Consider the following 16,840-nt stretch of genomic DNA (forward strand, 5'->3'; position numbering starts at 1 on the left):
TCTGTCTACCTCTATTATCACACAGTGAAAACCTACCCCGCTCTCTGTCTTGACCAATTATCACACAGTGAAAAACCTGCCCCCTCTCTGTCTTTACCTCTATTATCACACAGTGAAAACCTGCCCCACTCTCTGTCTTTACCTCTATTATCACACAGTGAAAAACCTGCCCCGCTCTGTCTTTACCTCTATTATAACACAGTGAAAACCTGCCCCGCTCTCTGTCTTTACCTCTATTATCACACAGTGAAAAACCTGCCCCCTCTCTGTCTTTACATCTATAATCACACAGTGAAACACCTGCCCCGCTCTCTGTCTTTACCTCTATTATCACACAGTGGAAACCTGCCCCGCTCTCTGTCTTTACCTCTATTATCACACAGTGAAAACCTGCCCCGCTCTCTGTCTTTACCTCTATTATCACACAGTGAAAACCTGCCCCACTCTCTGTCTTTACCTCTATTATCACACAGTGAAAACCTACCCGCTCTTTTTATTTACCTCTATTATCACACAGTGAAAAACCTGCCCCGCTCTGTCTTTACCTCTATTATAACACAGTGAAAACCTGCCCCGCTCTCTGTCTTTACCTCTATTATCACACAGTGAAAAACCTGCCCCCTCTCTGTCTTTACATCTATAATCACACAGTGAAACACCTGCCCCGCTCTCTGTCTTTACCTCTATTATCACACAGTGAAAACCTGCCCCGCTCTCTGTCTTTACCTCTATTATCACACAGTGAAAACCTGCCCCGCTCTCTGTCTTTACCTCTATTATCACACAGTGAAAACCTGCCCCGCTCTCTGTCTTTACCTCTATTATCACACAGTGAAAACCTGCCCCACTCTCTGTCTTTACCTCTATTATCACACATTGAAAACCTACCCCGCTCTCTGTCTTGACCTATTATCACACAGTGAAAACCTGCCCCGCTCTCTGTCTTTACCTCTATTATCACACAGTGAAAATCTGCCCCGCTCTCTGTCTTTACCTCTATTATCACACAGTGAAAAACCTGCCCCGCTCTCTGTCTTTACCTCTATTATCACACAGTGAAAGCCTGCCCCGCTCTCTGTCTTCACCTCTATAATCACACAGTGAAAAACCTGCCCCACTCTCTGTCTTTACCTCTTTTATCACACAGTGAAAAACCTGCCTCCTCTCTGTCTTTACCTCTATTATCACACAGTGAAAGCCTTCCCCGCTCTCTGTCTTTACCTCTATTATCACACAGTGAAAACCTGCCCCACTCTCTGTCTTTACCTCTATAATCACACAGTGAAAAACCTGCCCAGCTCTCTGTCTTTACCTCTATTATCACACAGTGAAAAACCTGTATTTACCTCTATTATCCCAGTGAAAACCTCTCTGTCTTTACCTCTATTATAACACAGTGAAAACCTGCCCCGCTCTCTGTCTTTACCTCTATTATCACACAGTGAAAACCTATTATCCCAGTGAAAACCTCTCTGTATTTACCTCTATTATCACACAGCGAAAAACCGTCCCCGCTCTCTGTCTTTACCTCTATTATCACACAGTGAAAAACCTGCCCCCTATCTGTCTTTACCTCTATTATCACACAGTGAAAACCTACCCCGCTCTCTGTCTTGACCTATTATCACACAGTGAAAACCTGCCCCACTCTCTGTCTTTACCTCTATTATCACACATTGAAAACCTACCCCGCTCTCTGTCTTGACCTATTATCACACAGTGAAAACCTGCCCCGCTCTCTGTCTTTACCTCTATTATCACACAGTGAAAATCTGCCCCGCTCTCTGTCTTTACCTCTATTATCACACAGTGAAAGCCTGCCCCACTCTCTGTCTTCACCTCTATAATCACACAGTGAAAAACCTGCCTCCTCTCTGTCTTTACCTCTATTATCACACAGTGAAAAACCTGCCCCGCTCTGTCTTTACCTCTATTATCACACAGTGAAAACCTGCCCCACTCTCTGTCTTTACCTCTATAATCACACAGTGAAAAACCTGCCCAGCTCTCTGTCTTTACCTCTATTATCACACAGTGAAAAACCTGCCCCACTCTCTGTCTTTACCTCTATAATCACACAGTGAAAACCTGCCCCGCTCTCTGTCTTTACCTCTATTATCACAGTGAAAACCTGCCCCGCTCTCTGTCTTTACCTCTATTATCACACAGTGAAAAACCTGCCCCACTCTCTGTCTTTACCTCTATAATCACACAGTGAAAACCTGCCCCGCTCTCTGTCTTTACCTCTATTATCACACAGTGAAAACCTGCCCCACTCTCTGTCTTTACCTCTATTATCACACAGTGAAAATCTGCCCCGCTCTCTGTATTTACCTCTATTATCACACAGTGAAAAACCTGCCTAGCTCTCTGTCTTTACCTCTATTATAACACTGTGAAAACCTTCCCCGCTCTGTCTTTACCTCTTTTATCACACAGTGAAAAACATGCCCCCTCTCTGTCTGTACCTCTATTATCACACAGTGAAAACCTGCCCCGCTCTCTGTCTTTACCTCTATAATCACACAGTGAAAAACCTGCCCCCTCTCTGTCTTTACCTCTATTATCACACAGTGAAAACCTGCCTCCTCTCTGTCTTTACCTCTTTTATCACACAGTGAAAAACATGCCCCCTCTCTGTCTGTATCTCTATTATCACACAGTGAAAACCTGCCCCGCTCTCTGTCTTTACCTCTATAATCACACAGTGAAAAACCTGCCCCCTCTCTGTCTTTACCTCTATTATCACACAGTGAAAAACCGTCCCCGCTCTCTGTCTTTACCTCTATTATCACACAGTGAAAAACCTGCCCCCTATCTGTCTTTACCTCTATTATCACACAGTTAAAACCTACCCCGCTCTCTGTCTTGACCTATTATCACACAGTGAAAACCTGCCCGCTCTCTGTCTTTACCTCTATTATCACACATTGAAAACCTGCCCCGCTCTCTGTCTTGACCTATTATCACACAGTGAAAACCTGCCCGCTCTCTGTCTTTACCTCTATTATCACACAGTGAAAGCCTGCCTCGCTCTCTGTCTTCACCTCTATAATCACACAGTGAAAAACCTGCCTCCTCTCTGTCTTTACCTCTTTTATCACACAGTGAAAAACCTGCCCCCTCTCTGTCTTTACCTCTATTATCACACAGTGAAAACCTGCCTCCTCTCTGTCTTTACCTCTTTTATCACACAGTTAAAAACATGCCCCCTCTCTGTCTGTACCTCTATTATCACACAGTGAAAAACCTGCCCCCTCTCTGTCTTTACCTCTATTATCACACAGTGAAAACCTGCCCCACTCTCTGTCTTTACCTCTATTATCACACAGTGAAAACCTACCCGCTCTCTGTATTTACCTCTATTATCACACAGCGGAAAGCCTGCCCCGCTCTCTGTCTTCACCTCTATTATCACACAGTGAAAAACCTGCCCCCTATCTGTCTTTACCTCTATTATCACACAGTGAAAACCTACCCCGCTCTCTGTCTTAACCTATTATCACACAGTGAAAATCTGCCCCGCTCTCTGTCTTTACCTCTATTATCACACAGTGAAAAACGTGCCCCGCTCTCTGTCTTTACCTCTATAATCACACAGTGAAAAACCTGCCTCCTCTCTGTCTTTACCTCTTTTATCACACAGTGAAAAACCTGCCCCCTCTCTGTCTGTACCTCTATTATCACACAGTGAAAACCTGCCCCGCTCTCTGTCTTTACCTCTATAATCACACAGTGAAAAACCTGCCCCCTCTCTGTCTTTACCTCTATTATCACACAGTGAAAACCTGCCTCCTCTCTGTCTTTACCTCTTTTATCACACAGTGAAAAACATGCCCCCTCTCTGTCTGTACCTCTATTATCACACAGTGAAAACCTGCCCCGCTCTCTGTCTTTACCTCTATAATCACACAGTGAAAAACCTGCCCCCTCTCTGTCTTTACCTCTATTATCACACAGTGAAAACCTGCCCCACTCTCTGTCTTTACCTCTATTATCACACAGTGAAAACCTACCCGCTCTCTGTATTTACCTCTATTATCACACAGTGAAAAACCGTCCCCGCTCTCTGTCTTTACCTCTATTATCACACAGTGAAAAACCTGCCCCCTATCTGTCTTTACCTCTATTATCACACAGTGAAAACCTGCCCCGCTCTCTGTCTTTACCTCTATTATCACACAGTGAAAACCTGCCCCCGCTCTCTGTCTTTACCTCTATTATCACACAGTGAAAACCTGCCCCGCTCTCTGTCTTTACCTCTATTATCACACAGTGAAAACCTGCCCCGCTCTCTGTCTTTACCTCTATAATCACACAGTGAAAAACCTGCCCCCTCTCTGTCTTTACCTCTATTATCACACAGTGAAAACCTGCCCCACTCTCTGTCTTTACCTCTATTATCACACAGTGAAAACCTACCCGCTCTCTGTATTTACCTCTATTATCACACAGTGAAAACCTGCCCCGCTCTCTGTCTTTACCTCTATTATCACACAGTGAAAACCTGCCCCACTCTCTGTCTTTACCTCTATAATCACACAGTGAAAAACCTGCCTCCTCTCTGTCTTTACCTCTTTTATCACACAGTGAAACACCTGCCCCCTCTCTGTCTTTACCTCTATTATCACACAGTGAAAGCCTTCCCCGCTCTCTGTCTTTACCTCTATTATCACACAGTGAAAAACCTGCCCCGCTCTGTCTTTACCTCTATTATCACACAGTGAAAACCTGCCCCACTCTCTGTCTTTACCTCTATAATCACACAGTGAAAAACCTGCCCAGCTCTCTGTCTTTACCTCTATTATCACACAGTGAAAAACCTGCCCCGCTCTCTGTCTTTACCTCTATAATCAAACAGTGAAAAACCTGCCCCACTCTCTGTCTTTCTCTGTCTTTCTCTGTCTCTATTATCACACAGTGAAAACCTGCCCCGCTCTCTGTCTTTACCTCTATTATCACACAGTGAAAACCTGCCCCGCTCTCTGTCTTTACCTCTATTATCACACAGTGAAAATCTGCCCCGCTCTCTGTATTTACCTCTATTATCACACAGTGAAAAACCTGCCTAGCTCTCTGTCTTTACCTCTATTATAACACTGTGAAAACCTTCCCCGCTCTGTCTTTACCTCTATTATCACACAGTGAAAAACCTGCCCCGCTCTCTGTCTTTACCTCTATAATCACACAGTGAAAAACCTGCCCCCTCTCTGTCTTTACCTCTATTATCACACAGTGAAAACCTGCCCCACTCTCTGTCTTAACCTCTATTATCACACAGTGAAAACCTGCCTCCTCTCTGTCTTTACCTCTTTTATCACACAGTGAAAAACATGCCCCCTCTCTGTCTGTACCTCTATTATCACACAGTGAAAACCTGCCCCGCTCTCTGTCTTTACCTCTATAATCACACAGTGAAAAACCTGCCCCCTCTCTGTCTTTACCTCTATTATCACACAGTGAAAAACCGTCCCCGCTCTCTGTCTTTACCTCTATTATCACACAGTGAAAAACCTGCCCCCTATCTGTCTTTACCTCTATTATCACACAGTGAAAACCTGCCCCGCTCTCTGTCTTTACCTCTATTATCACACAGTGAAAACCTGCCCCCGCTCTCTGTCTTTACCTCTATTATCACACAGTGAAAACCTGCCCCGCTCTCTGTCTTTACCTCTATAATCACACAGTGAAAAACCTGCCCCCTCTCTGTCTTTACCTCTATTATCACACAGTGAAAACCGTCCCCGCTCTCTGTCTTTACCTCTTTTATCACACAGTGAAAACCTGCCCCGCTCTCTGTCTTTACCTCTATAATCACACAGTGAAAAACCTGCCCCCTCTCTGTCTTTACCTCTATTATCACACAGTGAAAACCTGCCCCACTCTCTGTCTTTACCTCTATTATCACACAGTGAAAACCTACCCGCTCTCTGTATTTACCTCTATTATCACACAGTGAAAACCTGCCCCGCTCTCTGTCTTTACCTCTATTATCACACAGTGAAAACCTGCCCCACTCTCTGTCTTTACCTCTATAATCACACAGTGAAAACCTGCCCCACTCTCTGTCTTTACCTCTATTATCACACAGTGAAAACCTACCCGCTCTCTGTATTTACCTCTATTATCACACAGCGAAAAACCGTCCCCGCTCTCTGTCTTTACCTCTATTATCACACAGTGAAAAACCTGCCCCCTATCTGTCTTTACCTCTATTATCACACAGTGAAAACCTACCCCGCTCTCTGTCTTGACCTATTATCACACAGTGAAAATCTGCCCCGCTCTCTGTCTTTACCTCTATTATCACACAGTGAAAGCCTGCCTCGCTCTCTGTCTTCACCTCTATAATCACACAGTGAAAAACCTGCCTCCTCTCTGTCTTTACCTCTTTTATCACACAGTGAAACACCTGCCCCCTCTCTGTCTTTACCTCTATTATCACACAGTGAAAGCCTTCCCCGCTCTCTGTCTTTACCTCTATTATCACACAGTGAAAAACCTGCCCAGCTCTCTGTCTTTACCTCTATTATCACACAGTGAAAAACCTGCCCCACTCTCTGTCTTTACCTCTATAATCACACAGTGAAAAACCTGCCCAGCTCTCTGTCTTTACCTCTATTATCACACAGTGAAAAACCTGCCCCGCTCTCTGTCTTTACCTCTATAATCAAACAGTGAAAAACCTGCCCCACTCTCTGTCTTTACCTCTATAATCACACAGTGAAAACCTGCCCCGCTCTCTGTCTTTACCTCTATTATCACACAGTGAAAACCTGCCCCGCTCTCTGTCTTTACCTCTATTATCACACAGTGAAAACCTGCCCCGCTCTCTGTCTTTACCTCTATTATCACACAGTGAAAATCTGCCCCGCTCTCTGTATTTACCTCTATTATCACACAGTGAAAAACCTGCCTAGCTCTCTGTCTTTACCTCTATTATAACACTGTGAAAACCTTCCCCGCTCTGTCTTTACCTCTATTATCACACAGTGAAAAACCTGCCCCGCTCTCTGTCTTTACCTCTATAATCACACAGTGAAAAACCTGCCCCCTCTCTGTCTTTACCTCTATTATCACACAGTGAAAACCTGCCCCACTCTCTGTCTTAACCTCTATTATCACACAGTGAAAACCTACCCGCTCTCTGTATTTACCTCTATTATCACACAGCGAAAAACCGTCCCCGCTCTCTGTCTTTACCTCTATTATCACACAGTGAAAAACCTGCCCCCTATCTGTCTTTACCTCTATTATCACACAGTGAAAACCTACCCCGCTCTCTGTCTTGACCTATTATCACACAGTGAAAATCTGCCCCGCTCTCTGTCTTTACCTCTATTATCACACAGTGAAAAACGTGCCCCGCTCTCTGTCTTTACCTCTATTATCACACAGTGAAAGCCTGCCTCGCTCTCTGTCTTCACCTCTATAATCACACAGTGAAAAACCTGCCCAGCTCTCTGTCTTTACCTCTATTATCACACAGTGAAAAACCTGCCCCGCTCTCTGTCTTTACCTCTATTATCACACAGTGAAAAACCTGCCCCACTCTCTGTCTTTACCTCTATAATCACACAGTGAAAACCTGCCCCGCTCTCTGTCTTTACCTCTATTATCACACAGTGAAAACCTGCCCCGCTCTCTGTCTTTACCTCTATTATCACACAGTGAAAACCTGCCCCGCTCTCTGTCTTTACCTCTATTATCACACAGTGAAAATCTGCCCCGCTCTCTGTATTTACCTCTATTATCACACAGTGAAAAACCTGCCTAGCTCTCTGTCTTTACCTCTATTATAACACTGTGAAAACCTTCCCCGCTCTGTCTTTACCTCTATTATCACACAGTGAAAAACCTGCCCCGCTCTCTGTCTTTACCTCTATTATCACACAGTGAAAAACCTGCCCCACTCTCTGTCTTTACCTCTATAATCACACAGTGAAAAACCTGCCCCGCTCTCTGTCTTTACCTCTATTATCACACAGTGAAAAACCTGCCTAGCTCTCTGTCTTGACCTCTATTATAACACTGTGAAAACCTTCCCCGCTCTGTCTTTACCTCTATAATCACACAGTGAAAAACCTGCTCCCTCTCTGTCTTTACCTCTATAATCACACAGTGAAAACCTGCCCCGCTCTCTGTCTTTACCTCTATTATCACACAGTGAAAACCTGCCCCGCTCTCTGTCTTTACCTCTATTATCACACAGTGAAAACCTGCCTCCTCTCTGTCTTTACCTCTTTTATCACACAGTGAAAAACATGCCCCCTCTCTGTCTGTACCTCTATTATCACACAGTGAAAACCTGCCCCGCTCTCTGTCTTTACCTCTATTATCACACAGTGAAAAACCTGCCACCTCTCTGTCTTTACCTCTTTTATCACACAGTGAAAAACCTGCCCCTCTCTGTCTTTACCTCTATTATCACACAGTGAAAGCCTTCCCCTCTCTCTGTCTTTACCTCTATTATCACACAGTGAAAAACCTGCCCCGCTCTGTCTTTACCTCTATTATCACACAGTGAAAACCTGCCCCACTCTCTGTCTTTACCTCTATAATCACACAGTGAAAAACCTGCCCAGCTCTCTGTCTTTACCTCTATTATCACACAGTGAAAAACCTGCACCACTCTCTGTCTTTACCTCTATTATCACACAGTGAAAAACCTGCCCCGCTCTCTGTCTTTACCTCTATTATCACACAGTGAAAAACCTGCCCCCTATCTGTCTTTACCTCTATTATCACACAGTGAAAACCTACCCCGCTCTCTGTCTTGACCTATTATCACACAGTGAAAACCTGCCCCACTCTCTGTCTTTACCTCTATTATCACACAGTGAAAATCTGCCCCGCTCTCTGTCTTTACCTCTATTATCACACAGTGAAAAACGTGCCCCGCTCTCTGTCTTTACCTCTATTATCACACAGCGAAAGCCTGCCTCGCTCTCTGTCTTCACCTCTATAATCACACAGTGAAAAACCTGCCTCCTCTCTGTCTTTACCTCTATAATCACACAGTGAAAAACCTGCCCAGCTCTCTGTCTTTACCTCTATTATCACACAGTGAAAAACCTGCCCCGCTCTCTGTCTTTACCTCTATTATCACACAGTGAAAACCTGCCCCGCTCTCTGTCTTTACCTCTATTATCACACAGAGAAAAACCTGCCACGCTCTCTGTCTTTGCCTCTATAATCACACATTGCAGTAGAAATTGAATGGTAGACACACACACAGAAACACACAGAAACATCAAGGACAAAACAATCACCGCATAGGAAGATGTTTTTTACGTCACATAATTTCACCAGCAACAATTCAACCACTGACAGTACAGTCAGGTCTAGTCTACAAGTCTAGTGGACAGGACTAGTGGACAGGACTAGTGGACAGTACTAGTGGACAGGACTAGTGGACAAGTCTAGTGGACAGGACTAGTGGACAAGTCTAGTGGACAGGACTAGTGGACAGGACTAGTGGACAGGACTAGTGGACAGGACTAGTGGACAAGTCTAGTGGACAGGACTAGTGGACAGGACTAGTGAACAGGACTAGCGGAGATATAAATTATTACAACCGTTCATCTCTAGGTACAACCCCTGGACAGATAATCCTATTATACATAGACACCCGCTGTTTTACAATATACACACACACACACACACACACACACACACACACACACACACACACACACACACACACACACACACACACACACACACACACACACACACACACACACACACACACACACACACACACACACACACACACACACACACACAGAGTACAAACCCGGTACTTGGACAGATCAATCCTCAGAGAGTTGTGCAGCTGATCTAGAAGTTTGACAAATTTCTCTCTCTGTGAGAAAAACAGATATATAGATTTTTCCGTTAGTAAAGCAATCACACTGTGAGTTCAACTTAACTTTGAACTTCGATTTTTTTTAAATATTTTTAAATGGGGGTATTTGAAAGGGTGAAATATATTGTGTAGACAAGGAAACAAAAAACACAACAGTACTGATCAATATTCATGATTTCAGTCAGATGTTTTCAAATGCCAATAAACATTAGCTGAGAAGTGTGTGTAGGTGAGTCTGTGTGTGTGTGTAGCTGAGTGTGTGAGTGTGTGTAGCTGAGTGTGTGTGAGTATGTGTAGCTGAGTGTGTGTGTGTGTGTGTGTGTGTGTGTGTGTGTGTGTGTGTGTGTGTGTGTGTGTGTGTGTGTGTGTGTGTGTGTGTGTGTGTGTGTGTGTGTGTGTGTGTGTGTGTGTGTGTGTGTGTGTGTGTGTGTGTGTGTGAGTATGTGTAGCTGAGTGTGTGTGTGTACGCGTGCGTGTGTGTTCTCACCCCAAAGTTGGATGCAGCGAAGCGGTCGGAGGCAGAGATGTTGGTTGAGACGGTGGTGGTGTGGGCAAAGTAGGCGTTGATGTTGGCTAGCAGGTTACTCATCACCGCTGGGACCCCTGGACACATGTACTTAGAGGACAGACAGGAGAAATGCCTGGGGGAGAGAGGTGAGGGGAGGGAGGACGGGACAGAGAGTGGAAGCGAGGCAGAGAGAGAGAGGAAGGGAAAGAGAGGGGGAGAGAGAGAGAGAGAGAGAGAGAGAGAGAGAGAGAGAGAGAGAGAGAGAGAGAGAGAGAGAGAGAGAGAGAGAGAGAGAGAGAGAGAGAGAGAGAGAGAGAGAGAGAGAGAGAGAAAGAGAGAGAGAATACAGAGGCCGACTGTGCTCATTCACATTCTGTAAGTTGTAATGTCATGTGATTCCCAGCAGATTGGAGTCAGCTAGAAGGTCAATAACAGGAAGATTAGAAAACTCTGAATGGAATTGTAATGTTCCTTTAAAACCGATACACACAAACAAACATGCCGCCCCTCACTCCATTGTTCTTAGGAGTTGCTCCAAATTACCCCCCACACACACAGACATACACATGCACGCATGCACACAAAGTTCTGATGGCCAAGGTGTCACCGCTCTGTGTCTCAAACAAATTGGCTGCTCTTCACTGCAACACTCCAATACCATGTTCACTGTAACACTCCAATACCATGTTCACTGTAACACTCCAATACCATGTTCACTGCAACACTCCAATACCATGTTCACTGTAACACTCCAATACCATGTTCACTGTAACACTCCAATACCATGTTCACTGTAACACTCCAATACCATGTTCACTGCAACACTCCAATACCATGTTCACTGTAACACTCCAATACCATGTTCACTGTAACACTCCAATACCATGTTCACTGTGACACTCCAATACCATGTTCACTGTAACACTCCAATACCATGTTCACTGCAACACTCCAATACCATGTTCACTGTAACACTCCAATACCATGTTCACTGCAACACTCCAATACCATGTTCACTGTAACACTCCAATACCATGTTCACTGCAACACTCCAATACCATGTTCACTGTAACACTCCAATACCATGTTCACTGTAACACTCCAATACCATGTTCACTGCAACACTCCAATACCATGTTCACTGTAACACTCCAATACCATGTTCACTGTAACACTCCAATACCATGTTCACTGCAACACTCCAATACCATGTTCACTGTAACACTCCAATACCATGTTCACTGCAACACTCCAATACCATGTTCACTGTAACACTCCAATACCATGTTCACTGCAACACTCCAATACCATGTTCACTGCAACACTCCAATACCATGTTCACTGCAACACTCCAATACCATGTTCACTGTAACACTCCAATACCATGTTCACTGCAACACTCCAATACCATATTCACTGCAACACTCCAATACCATGTTCACTGTAACACTCCAATACCATGTTCACTGTAACACTCCAATACCATGTTCACTGCAACACTCCAATACCATGTTCACTGCAACACTTCAATACCATGTTCACTGTAACACTCCAATACCATGTTCACTGTAACACTCCAATAGCATGTTCACTGCAACACTCCAATACCATGTTCACTGTAACACTCCAATACCATGTTCACTGCAACACTCCAATACCATGTTCACTGTAACACTCCAATACCATGTTCACTGTAACACTCCAATACCATGTTCACTGTAACACTCCAATACCATGTTCACTGTAACACTCCAGTACCATGTTCACTGCAACACAATCCAGTACCATGTTCACTGTAACACTCCAGTACCATGTTCACTGTAACACTCCAATACCATGTTCACCGTAACACTCCAATACCATGTTCACTGCAACACTCCAATACCATGTTCACTGTAACACTCCAATACCATGTTCACTGTAACACTCCAACACCATGTTCACTGTAACATTCCAACACCATGTTCACTTTAACACTCCAATACCATGTTCACTGTAACACTCCAACACCATGTTCACTGTAACACTCCAACACCATGTTCACTGTAACACTCCATACCAATATACACAGAGAGACACATACACACTCTGAACACATCATGTCCATGCCTATAGGCCTGAGTTGATGAAACTTCAAAACATCTGATTCAGCTAATCACACAATTCTAGGAAACGTCAATGCTACGCAACATAGTTCTGATTTGTTGAGACTCAGGAGCGACTGATTAGTGGAATCAGTTGTTGTAGGGTTGAAGCACAATCCTCCAGAAGGGTATAGCTTCCCAAATGAAGGGATGGCCACCGCTGGGCTATGTGGTTTAGAGGGTCCATCCATTATAGAAGGTCTATTTGGATCAGGTCTGATGAGCTGGTGTAGAAGGCCTTCAGGGTCAACTCTCCTCTATCCCCTCTCTCACTCAATTCAATTACATTCAATTCAAATCAAAGGGCTTTATTGGAATGGGAAACAGGTGAAATAGATCATCAACAATAGTGAAATAAACAATAAATAATTGACAGTAAACATTACACTCACAAAAGATCCAAAAGAATAAAGACATTTCAAATGTCATATTATGCCTATATACATTGTGGAGGCAATGTGCAAATAGTTCAAGTACAAAAGGGAAAATAAATAAACATAAATATGGGTTGTATTTACAATGGTGTTTGTTCTTCACTGGTTGCCCTTTTCTTGTGCAACAGGTCACAAATCTTCACTGAGTCAGTACATAGTCAAAGCTTTCCTTAATTTTGGGTCAGTCAGTCAGTCACAGTGGTCAGGTATTCTGCCACTGTGTACTCTCTGTTTAAGGGCCGAATAGCATTCTAGTTTGCTCTATTTTTTTGTTTAATTATTTCCAATGTGTCAAGTATTTATATTTTTGTTTTCTCATGATTTGGTTGGGACTAACTGTGTTGCTGTCCTGGGGCGATGTGGGGTCTGTTTGTGTTTGTGAACAGAGTCCCAGGACCAGCTTGCTTAGGGGACTCTTCTCCAGGTTCATCTTCTCTCTCGCTCTCTCTCTCTCTCTCTCTCTCTCTCTCTCTCTCTCTCTCTCTCTCTCTCTCTCTCTCTCTCTCTCTCTCTCTCTCTCTCTCTCTCTCTCTCTCTCTCTCTCTCTCTCTCTCTCTCTCTCTCTCTCTCTCTCTCTCTCTCTCTCTCTCTCTCTCTCTCTCTCTCTCTCTCTCTCTCTCTCTCTCTCTCTCTCTCTCTCTCTCTCTCTCTCTCTCTCTCTCTCTCTCTCTCTCTCTCTTTCTCTCCTCTCTCCCACTCCCTGCCCCCCTCTCTCTCCCTCCCTCTCTCTTTCCCTCCCTCTCTCTCTGAGCTGAATCCTTTAAACTAAACCTAAGTAGGTCATGGGAATAGTGAGAGAGAAGGAGAAGGCTGCCTCTTAACAGGTATCTATTCTGCTCTACAGTCAGGCATTGACTGTTAGGGTAGTGTCCCAAATGGCACCCTATTCTCTTTATAGTGCACTACTTTTGACCAGGACCCATGGGGCTATTAGGGAATAGGGTGGTGTTTGGGACACGGATTTATATGAGATAGTTTAATACTGATACAAGAAAAGGTTAACATGAGGTGCATTTCAAAGGTTTTCAAAAATGAGCAGCCCATTTATCTGGAAGGACAGTCATATCAATTATTTATTAAATAGCCTTTCAAAACACAGCGAGTGAGACAAAAAAATGGAGCGGGCGGGAGAGGGGGAGAGGGAGAGAGGGACACACACACACACACACACACACACACACACACACACACACACACACACACACACACACACACACACACACACACACACACACACACACACACACACACACACACACACACACACACACACACACACACACACACACACACACACACACACAGATGCTCACATTGGGGAGCATAATTCATTACTGTGCTCTCAGCCTCCAGATTACCCAGAAGCACTTGCGGGAGGCAAGCATGGAGAGAGAACACTGAAAACCCATGATGACTTCCTGTGAATTCCCATGATGGCTTTAGAGCGGACAGCGCACACACACGCACACACACAGAGACAGGCAGCCAGGAGCTTCCTTCTCTCTCACACATGCACACTCTGAACCATAGAAATTTAATCCATTGATTCTATAGTTTTAACACTGAGGACCCAGAGGCATGCTTTCCTGTATTACATCAGCACAGCAGTAAGCCTTCAGAGAACCAAGAGGAGAGAAAAGAGGGAGAATGAGAAAGAGAGCGTCCTTACGTCATGGCCTGGTAGATGGACTCTACTCCGTATCTCATGGCGAACTCGTCCACTATCTCCTGGGACACGTCGTCATAGTAGACCTTCCACGCCTCCTCTCCTTTCACCTCTGGGATCTTCACCGCTCCACTGTTCTTTACCTCCGTCAGGTGGTGGAACAGGTTCTAAAGGAAGAGAGAAAGACAGGATGAAGAGAATAACATGAGAGAAGAGGAGTAGAGGGAGACAGTTCCTGGAACAGTTTCCATAGAGTGGTGAAAGTATAGATGTCTTACCTCATGTAAACAGGTGTACTGGCCGTGGGGCGGAGCTACTTTCTCCTCTCCCTTCATCTCCACGTTGAGCTTCAATCTGATGGCTCCCGACACCATCGACTTATCAGTTCTCTTATCTAGAACACAGAACCAGACTTATCAGTGCTCTTATCTAGAACACAGAACCAGACTTATCAGTGCTCTTATCTAGAACACAGAACCAGACTTATCAGTTCTCTTATCTAGAACACAGAACCAGATGCATCAGTTCTCTTATCTAGAACACAGAAACAGATGCATCAGTTCTCTTATCTAGAACACAGAACCAGATGCATCAGTTCTCTTATCTAGAACACAGAACCAGATGCATCAGTTCTCTTATCTAGAACACAGAACCAGATGCATCAGTTCTCTTATCTAGAACACAGAACCAGATGCATCAGTTCTCTTATCTAGAACACAGAACCAGATGCATCAGTTCTCTTATCTAGAACACAGAACCAGATGCATCAGTTCTCTTATCTAGAACACAGAACCAGATGCATCAGTTCTCTTATCTAGAACACAGAAACAGATGCATCAGTTCTCTTATCTAGAACACAGAACCAGATGCATCAGTTCTCTTATCTAGAACACAGAACCAGATGCATCAGTTCTCTTATCTAGAACATAGAACCAGTCTTATCTAGAACATGGAAGCAGTATGATCTGGAACATAGAACCAGTATTCTCTATAACATGAAAGCAGTCTGATCTGGAACATATCATCATTATTATCTAGAACATATAAATATGATTCTCTAGAACATAGAACCAGTCTTATCTGGAAAATAGAACCAGTCTTATCTGGAACATATAATCATTATTATCTAGAACATAGAAATATGATTCTCTAGAACATAGAACCAGTCTTATCTGGAAAATAGTACCAGTCTTATCTGGAACATATAATCATTATTATCTAGAACATAAAAATATGATTATCTAGAACATAGAACCAGTCTTATCTGGAACATATAATCATTAGTATCTAGAACATAGAAATATGATTCTCTAGAAAATAGAACCAGACTTATCTGGAAAATAGAACCAGTCTTATCTGGAACATATAATCATTATTATCTAGAACATAGAAATATGATTCTCTAGAACATAGAACCAGTCTTATTTAGAACATAGAACCAGTCTTATCTGGAACATGGAAGCAGAATGATCTGGAACATACCTAGGTTGTACCACACATCCATCTCCCCGCTGAGCATGCGGACCTCGATGATGGTCTGACCCAGGAAGTCGTCTGACTCTCGTTTGAAGTGTTGTTTCATGCGAGACTTGATGTCATCATCCTCATCCCACACACGCACCTTGATCCGGTCTGTAGCGTTGTGACACTCACTGGACAGCAAAGCACCATGTGTAGAGAAACAGCACCAGTAAAGTGAGTTAGTTTAGGGCGATATTAAAAAAAGACAAGTCGCTATTATAATAAAATACAATGATTATCAGAACACTTTGCTATTCTCATTCATTGCAGCTGCAGTGCTGGTTGTAGTGTGAGTGGGTGTAGGGAGAACACACATATTATGGCTTATAAAAGCATTGACAGTGCTGAATAACAACTTAAACATGCTGTATTTGTTGAGTCTCTTTAGTCATAGTTTTAACTGTTTTGAATTCTCACAGTATCAACGTTGCTGTGCGTTCAAGTTTTTTTTTTACAATCCATGGCTTGAGGAAACTGTGCAGACACAGTGATCTGAACTATCTTATTGGCCAGCGGTAGGCCTGTAGGTGCACTTGATTTCCTCTCTGGACCTGCCGGGTAAGCGGAGTTCTATCTTCAGACACATGAAAGGGTTCAAAATAGGAACACTTTCCCTTCACGTCATTAGGGCTGCTGAATCAAGTGCATCTGACGCCTACAACACAAAAGGAATAGAAAAATGTGGAACGTAAGGCT

At 43.9% G+C, this 16,840-nt stretch overlaps 1 protein-coding gene across 2 annotated transcripts in view; it reads right to left on the bottom strand.

Moving 5' to 3' along the window:
• Nucleotides 1–16,840, bottom strand: part of LOC124035531 (protein unc-13 homolog C-like) — a 242,289-nt gene that overhangs the window by 162,774 nt on the left and 62,675 nt on the right. For both annotated transcript variants that reach the window (XM_046348989.1, XM_046348988.1), the window contains exons 10-14: nucleotides 16,106–16,275; nucleotides 14,902–15,017; nucleotides 14,627–14,790; nucleotides 10,359–10,512; nucleotides 9,800–9,868 (exon numbers count right to left, since the gene is read on the bottom strand). In XM_046348989.1, the coding sequence (XP_046204945.1) occupies nucleotides 9,800–9,868; nucleotides 10,359–10,512; nucleotides 14,627–14,790; nucleotides 14,902–15,017; nucleotides 16,106–16,275 (673 nt within the window). The remainder of the gene's footprint in view (nucleotides 1–9,799; nucleotides 9,869–10,358; nucleotides 10,513–14,626; nucleotides 14,791–14,901; nucleotides 15,018–16,105; nucleotides 16,276–16,840) is intronic.

Source organism: Oncorhynchus gorbuscha, linkage group LG05, assembly GCF_021184085.1.
Source record: "Oncorhynchus gorbuscha isolate QuinsamMale2020 ecotype Even-year linkage group LG05, OgorEven_v1.0, whole genome shotgun sequence".
Classification (NCBI taxonomy): Eukaryota; Metazoa; Chordata; class Actinopteri; order Salmoniformes; family Salmonidae; genus Oncorhynchus; species Oncorhynchus gorbuscha.